We start from the raw sequence: 8234 nt of genomic DNA, 5'->3' as shown, positions 1-8234 counted from the left end.
CGCAACTAGAGAAAGCCCGCGCACAGCAACGAAGACCCAACGCAGCCAAACATAAATAAATAAATAAATAAAACATTAGTGAGAAAATTGACAAAATTTAAATAAGATCTATATATTAGATAACAATATGAAATCAATGTTAATGTCTTGATTAACATTATCTTATAAGATAATGTCCTTGCTTTTAGGAAACACACACTGAAATATTTAGGGATGAAGGGGCACATCAGGTCTGCAACCACTCTCAAATGTTTCAAGAAAAAGAAATCTTTGGGTAAGGAAAATATAGATGAACATCTACTTTGTCATATATATATATATGAAGAGAGAGAGGGAGAATGGTAAAGAAAATGTAGTAAAAAGTTAATATTTGGGGAATGTGGAAACTCTGGGTAAAAGTTGTATGACAATTTTTTATTATATTTTGCAACTGAAATAATTTCAAAATTAAAAATTAAAAATAGTGCAGTGTTAAAAATATACCTCATAGAGTGGGATTCTTAATGTGATCCCCAAATGGGTAACATGATTTGAGGCTAGTGTCTGGGATAACATAGGCAAATTCATCAAAAATATTATTTTATTAAATAAAATAATTGTTGGTTTGTTAAATCTGAAGGTTATAATTTATTTTCAGGCCATTACTAATCATAAATAAAGAAGTACATGATCAAAAAAATTGAGATGTAATATACATGCAGTAAAGTACAATTTTACATTTTATATATACATGTAAATTTTGCAAGTTCTACTACCACTGATATTCACCCATTATTTAATCCTCTCAGGACCCTGGCCAGGTGGGCATCATTACCTTCAGTTTACAGAGAAGGAAACTGAGGAAGGTCACACACTAGCAAGGGGCAGGATCCAGATTCAAAGCACTGTATTTTGAATTCCAAAGCCAGTGTTTTTAAGCACTCTGATACACAAATTATTGATGCTATTGTCATCAACAAACATCAATTGAGTACCAGCTACTTTAGCTCCCCACTCCTCAGTTTCCTCATCTGTAAAATGGGATCATAGTAACACGTTTATCGAGTTAAGACACGTCAAGTGCTCAGAACAGTTCCTACACACAGTAAATGCTCAGGTGTGAATTGTTATTATTACCTACTGTGCATGAGGCACTGAGATCACCAAAGATGCTATTCTCCACTCTGGGCTACTCTCCACAAAGATAAACAGCCACTGCAGGCAACTCACGTTGAGGACCAACCTGCGGATCTCTGCTCCAGAGAACCAGACAGACGGATGCCTTGGAGGGAGCGGGCTCGGCCAGCAGGACACTGAGATAGGCCTCCCAACATCGCTACTTGGTCTGGGAGAAGCAACTGCCTTTATTTGGCAGTAGTCCTCGTGGTGACTCCCCAGGCAAGTTAGCATATGTCTAACAGAACCCCCCCCAACCCACAAGAGGTCTCATCTGTCACCGTCAGTACAGGTCTGGGTGAATGAGACTTGTCCTTTTGCCTGGAGATCTCCCCACTGGCCCTGGAGGTCCCTGTCAGGATCAGTCAGGATCCAATCAGAAAAACAGAAACCACTCCAAGCATCTGAAGAGGGCCTGATTGCAGAGAATTAGATACACATGTGGTAGAAGAGTGGGGAAGCCAAAGAGCCATTGAGAAAGTTACTGCCACCCCTCAGCTGGAGGGGCAAGGGGGCAGATGATGTCACTGGAGCCCGGGGCCAGGGTCACCTGCAGAAGCTGTAACCATGACTGGCCTGTCCTCTGGGAGCCATGGAAAAGATGTGGCCACAACCAGAGGTGTTGCCCAAGGCAGAGAGAGAGGAGAACTCCATCCTCCCACCCCCATGCCCTCCCCCGGTGCCACAAGCTTCTTCCTTTCACCTGCCCCCTGAGCTCCAGCCAGTGCCCTCCAGCTGACCCAGGAGCCTGGGGGGTGCAGCCTGAAAGGCTCATTGCCAGCCCCCTACCGCCCCCCTCCCCACACAGATGAAGAAGGGGAAGGAATAGATCTCAGGGCACAGGGGCTAAGACTAGCCCATGGCCTTTCCACCTTGGCATTCCAATAGCTCATCCAGTGCCTGGCACAGACCCAGGCTTCATAAACATGTGTGAACAAATGATTGGCCATTGGGGCAGGAAGGCACAGTGCCCTATGTCACTGATTGTTTTAAAAAGTGAACACCTGGTATAATCACTCTGGAAAACTGGTAATATTTACTAATGTTGAACACACTATGACCTAGCAATTGCACTCCTAAGCGTGTACCTAACATAAATGTGTACATATGTTCACCAGAAGACATTTACTGGAATGTTTGTAGTGTTGCTTATTACAATAGCCTCATACTGGAAACTCCCCAAAAGCTCATCAACAGTGAAATGGATAAACACAATGGAATACTGTACAGCCACGGTAATGAATGATCTATAACTACCCACATCAACGTGGATGACTTGTCAACAGGATGGCAAGGGAAGGAAGCCAGACACAAAGGAGTATGTGCTGCATGATTCCATTTGTCTAAATAGAAAAACAAGCAATACTAATGTCTGCTTCAGAGGTCAGAGTCGTGGTCGCCCTTGGTGGTGATGGTGACAGTAAAGGAGTATTTGGGAGGGGCCTTCTGGGTAATGTTCTGTTTCTTCAGCCATGTGCTGGTTACATGAGTGTACTCAGTCTTTGAAATTTTGTTAAGCTATACATTTATGATTTGCACACATTTTTCTATGTTATTCTTTAATTATGTTTACCTTAAAAAAAAAAAGAATACCCTAAGAGAGGGCCTGTTTACTTATCCCACTTCCTGCATCCCTCATCTCAGTCCAGAGAGCTTCCCTGGAAACTGGATGCAGGAGGATGCTGGGCCTGGGTTCACAGCCAAAGATGAGAAAGAAACAAGCCCGAGGCCTGGGGTCTTTTTGGGTGCCAAGCCACGTGCTAAGCTCTTACAGGAGTGGTCTCATGGCCCCATCAGTTGCGCACGCGCACACACACACACACCTCTAGGGGGAAGCACTATGGTTATGAGGAACGAGACTCAGTGAGCTGACCGGCTCCAAGCCACACAACTAGTAACTGGTTGGGGCAAGATTGGAACTCAGGTTGTGTTGGCCCCAGAGCCCAGGATCTTAACCCCTTTGCTCCTCTATTATCCAGAGGAAGCAGGAGACACAAGTGATGTTGACTATGGCCCCTAGCCCTTAACTGCACACCTCTGATTCTGATTTTCTGCAGGAAAACCAGAAGGTGGATGTTAGTAACGATCTCCCCTGCTTTCTTCTAAAGGGGTGAAGCATAGATGACCATCCTTCAATTCCCCAAAGGTGCTCGCTCTCCTCTTTGGGCCTTTGCACAAGCTTTCGATTCTCCCAAAACTACTCTTCTTTTGGTCTTCACTTAGGGGCTAAAGTTGTGCTTGAGTTTGGACTTATGAGTCTGACTCACCTGGATTTGAATCCTACTCAGTCTTCAAATCTCAGATTAGGCCTCACTTGTTCCAGGAAGCGTTCCATGACCCCTTGCAACCTGGGCACCTTGTACTTCCCTGTTATAGCACTCCCCCACTGGACTGTAATTGTTTACATCAGACTGGCAGCTCCACGTGATCAGACACACCAGCCTTGCTGCTTGCTGTTGCATCCCCAGGGCCAAGCTCATAGTAGGTGCCTGACAAATATTTGTTGAAAGAATGGAGGAAAGTGCTCTGGCAGTCATCGGATGATGGTCCACCTTGAAGGGCTGGTCCCTTTCCCATAACGTGCAAATATCGCTTGCCTGTGAGCCCGAGTTCCTTTGTTTGCTTTTTGAGCATCTTTCTTTTGGGGGAAGAAGAGGCCAGACACTTTTCATTTATGGTTGAAGCTTATACTTTGGGTGGATCTGATCATGTGATTCTTAAGTCAAAATGCAGAGTGCTACAAAAATGCCAGGCAGGGGGCAGCATCCACATGGAGATACTGGAGGCTGTCAGAAGAAGTGGTCCCAGAAAAATGGAAGGTGAGGGTGGCCTCTGGACTTTAAGCCGCTCTGAGACCCTTTTTGTTTGTAGCTGTCTGGATTAGCAGAGACACATTCTCCTTGCTTCCCAGAGAAGAGATGCCTCCCTCTGAAGCAGGGTTTCCCAACCTCACCACTATTGATATTTTGATATAAATATTTGTTGTGGGAAATTGTCCTGTGCCTTGAAGGGTGTTTAACAATGTAGTGGGTTGAAAAGCATCCCTGAAAATTCATGTCCATCTGGAACCTCAGAATGTGACCTTGTTTGAAATAAGGATCTTCGCAGATGTAAATAGTTAAGGATCTTGAGATGAAATCATCTTGGATTTAGGGTTGACCCTGAATCTAATGACTAGTGTCCTTATAGAAAGAGGACAGGCCACACAAGACCCAGGGAAGAAGGCCATGTGAAGATGGAGAAGGAGATTGGCGTGATAGAGCTACAGGGCAAGGAATGCCAAGGATTGCTGGGAGCCATCAGAAGATAGGAAGAATTCTTCCCTAGAGCCTTCGGAGGGAGTGTAGCCTTGCCAGCACCTTGATTTTTGACTTCTAGCCTCCAAAATTGTGAGACAACAAATTTCTGTTGTCTTAAGCCATTTGTTTGTGGTGTTTTGTTATGGCAGCCTTGGGAAACTAATATTGCATACAAGCACTGTCTCTGGCTTCTACCCTCTAGAAGTCAAGAGTACCCTTCTCAGTTATAACAAACAAAAATGTCTCCTGACATTGCAGAATGTCGCCTGGTTGAGGGAGCAAAATAGTCCCCTCGCTACCCCTTGTTGAGAACCACTGCTCTAATGGGGCAAAAATGATGAGAGGACTGAGCAAAGTGGGATGAACCTGGGTTTAAATTTCAGCCCCACCCAGAAGAGCTACGTGACCTTTGGAAAGTTGCTAAACATCTCTGAACCTCAGTCTCCGCATGAGTAAAATGGGAGTTAAAAAGGTACTTGGGGGACTTCCTTGGCGGTCCAGTGGCTAGTTTTCATTTTTTTCATTTTTCAAAGCATTCTCTTGTTGCTTTATAATCATGATAGCTGCTTTATTTAATTTCCCTTCTCTTGGGAATTCCCTGGTGGTCCAGTGTTTGGGCTCCTCGCTTCCACTGCAGGGGGCACGGGGTCATGCTGAGGCAATGAGGGAATATGTCGAACGTGCTTAGCACGGCGTCCAGCCCTTAGTGAACGCTCAATAAACAGTAACTGAAAGAGTAATTGTTGTGTTTTTATTAAGCAATACTAATATTACCTAATGGGTAATAAATATATTAAGAAATAACAATGGCAATGATCATTATCATTATTATTTACCATTTGCAAGCTGAGTCAGTTTTTCTCATCAAAATCTACTATGGACTGATGGGAAACCCGGGCAGTGGGTCTTAAAGATGGAGGAGGTGCTGGGTTTCCCATCTTGGCATCCTACTTTCCAAACTCCTTCTTTCTCTTACTCCATCCCACTTGAGCCCGAGAGGAAGCTTGCAAGATGCACAGGGCAGTCACTTAAAATGTGTCATCCTCATTTCACAGAGGTAGAAATGGAGGGGCAAAAGCATTGAGTGACTTATCGAAGTCAAGCGGCCAGTAGCCAAGTCAGGGCTGGAACTCTGGGCCACTAAAACACTCTGTGCTCCTCGCTCTCCCACCTCTAAGGCACCCTTTCCCCCACTTCTTTTAGATACCTGGCACTACCTCCCTGGGCCTGTCCAACTTTATGACTTGGTGGTTCCAACAGAACCCAGCTCATGGTGGGCATGACTGGATACATAGTCAAGTATTCTGTCTCTACCAGGGTCTAGTAACAGGCCAGGAGCTGTTTCTCAGAAGGTGTGAAAATTCCTGCCGTGGATTGCATGGTCGGTCTTGTTCCAAAATCCCAGGTCCTGCACTGTTATTCTCCTACTGGATCTTGCTTTAAGCTTCACGCTTTTCCCACCACTAATACCTCCAACACCATAAGGCCTGCTGTATCACATAGCCCAACTGACAGGGCTATTGGCACCATAGCCGGACCTGCTGCAGAGCCCTTTCTTGCTTTGAGCCCTCTTGGGGCTGGCACCCATTTGTACCACATGGTATATGAGCATATTAAGCATTGCTCCCTGAGCCCATCCCAAGAGGCCTACCAGCAGAGAGAAGGTGGTGGCAGGGCTCAGTCTCTCTGCTATCCTCTCTAGTAAGTCCACTCTGGCCCTAAAATTGTGCATCCTAAGCAGCAAAACAGAAGTCCTTCTTTGGACTTCAGTGACTATGTGTTGATGCTAACACATGTCTCTTGCGGGGTGGTGGGGGTCAGGGAGTGGCCGACCCTCATTCTAAGCATTTTATCACAGCTTGCTTTCTAACCGCATCCAGGCCCACCATCCCTCAAAGAAGTCTGCCCGTCCTGCCCTCTGTCCTCTTCCATCCTGTTGGGAGCAGACAGACAGCAACCCTGCTGCCTGGCAGATCCTTGTCTGGAGGCACATGGGTGTAGGAGTCAACAGCATGGACTCGAGTTTAGCTGGAGGGTGACTCCATTCCTGGGTGGCCACTCATCTAAGCTACTATATTCCTCAGTTTCCTGATCTGTAAGAGGAAGACAATAGTACCAGTTTCATAAGACTGTTTTGAGAATTAAATGAGTTGATGACTATAAAACGGTGTGAGGCACAACGCTTGCCACCATCATCACTCCAGGTTGCAACAGCTGGTTTAGGGGCCATCTCCTCATTTAACTAGAAGCCCCTTGAGGGCCGGAAATGGTCTGCTCCATACAGTACCCCAGGATACTCAGGACATAATACATTATCACTATTTAGAAATGTCTCTTTAATTTATACCCATTTAATAATCAGCCAAGTTTTTTCCTTCCAGGAATACAGGTTATTAGTATCCGAGAGAAACTGCAGTGAGTATAATGAAGTGCCAGGTGTCGAACAGAGTAGAGGCCTCACAGTGAGGTGCAAGAAGCAAGACACTCTGACAAATCGAATGAACTTTCTGGGTCTTAGTTTCCCAGTTTGGAAAAAGAGAAGAATAGATACTATTACAAGGTTGCTGCAAGGATTTTCATAAACCATGCTTAACACGGTGCCAAGGGCATAGTAAGTGCTGAGCAAACAGTAGCTGTTATTATCATCATTTTAAGAATTATTGTTGAAAAAGTGAACGGTGAATGCACTTACGCGTGTAGCCAAGGCCAGTAAACTCGCTCTGGTCAGCGCGGCGCTGGGCGGGAGCGCTGGGCGGGGCCTCCGAAGCCCCGCCCCTCCACGCACGCGTCAGGTCGCCGTGGCAACGCACTGCTAGGTCGCAGCCGGAGTGACGCGTGGCCGCTAGCCCCACGGCGCTCTCGGCCACACTCGGCATTGACAAGGGGCTTTGACAAGGGTAGCTTCGGCAGTGATGACGGACGAGGACTCTGAGACTTCTGCCAGCGAGGCGCAAGCCCAGGATGAGAGCGAGCTGCCTGTTATCCAGCTGTGTGGGCTGGTGGAAGAGCTCAGGTACCAGCCTGCCGGCTTCTGGGGGCGGTCCCTCCTCAGCGTGTGGGCTCGGAGCTTGGTCCAGCACGGAATGCTCCAAGTCCGCCTTGAACACTGAGGAAACTGAGACCCCCAAAGTGGGGAAGGCGCTTACCTTTGCTCTTTATTCCCGTGTTTCCACTGCCATGGCGCTAACAAGCCACTGATGGAGCCAAAAAAAGAAGGTGGTGCGAAGCCCAGAGGGTAATTGGTGAAGCCAGAGCTTCAGCCTGGTGGGTCTGTCTGGTGCCACACTGTGTGCTTAGCCGCTCCTCTACTGTGCGGCGGCAGCTTGGACCAGGTGACCTCTAAGCCCCTTTCCAATGCTAAGATTCTATGCTAAAATTAATGTGGCAGCAGATAGAAAGGAGGCTATTGAGATGTTTTTAGTATGAAGCAGCTTATATCTGAACCTGAGTATAAGCATGGAGGTGGACAGCAAAGAAGGACTAGCTCAATATTCTGTATTTTTAGCAGTCTGTTTTAATATCTACTATAGCAAGTAAATTGGATGTCAAGATTCCATGATGTAGTTGAGGTTAATTGTACAACTTACTGGTCTCATACAGAATATCCTGGCCTGGCAGCTGAATAGGTGTTACTTCAATATATTTTTAAATAGTTTAGGTCAGAATTGAGGTATTATTGCTAAAATAGCTACAGTCTTTTGAGTGCTTATTATGTGCCAAGTATTTTGCATATATGACCTTATAGAATGGCACATAACCCTAGAAAGTTGGTGAGGAAAC

General features: G+C 46.0%; 1 protein-coding gene across 1 annotated transcript in view; it reads left to right on the top strand.

The window, feature by feature from the left end:
• Nucleotides 1–574: 574 nt before the first annotated feature.
• The window catches only part of CFAP263 (cilia and flagella associated protein 263), a 39972-nt gene continuing 32312 nt past the window's right edge, over nt 575–8234 (top strand). The window contains exons 1-2 of the mRNA XM_082369051.1: nt 575–5160; nt 5301–7467. Of these exons, the coding sequence (XP_082225177.1) occupies nt 7367–7467 (101 nt within the window). The 5' untranslated portion in view covers nt 575–5160; nt 5301–7366. The remainder of the gene's footprint in view (nt 5161–5300; nt 7468–8234) is intronic.

The sequence above is a fragment of the Balaenoptera borealis genome, assembly GCF_965194805.1.
Source record: "Balaenoptera borealis genome assembly, chromosome: 19".
Lineage (NCBI taxonomy): Eukaryota > Metazoa > Chordata > Mammalia > Artiodactyla > Balaenopteridae > Balaenoptera > Balaenoptera borealis.
Note: the sequence above shows the minus strand (reverse complement) of the source record. Positions and strands in the feature narration are given on the sequence as shown.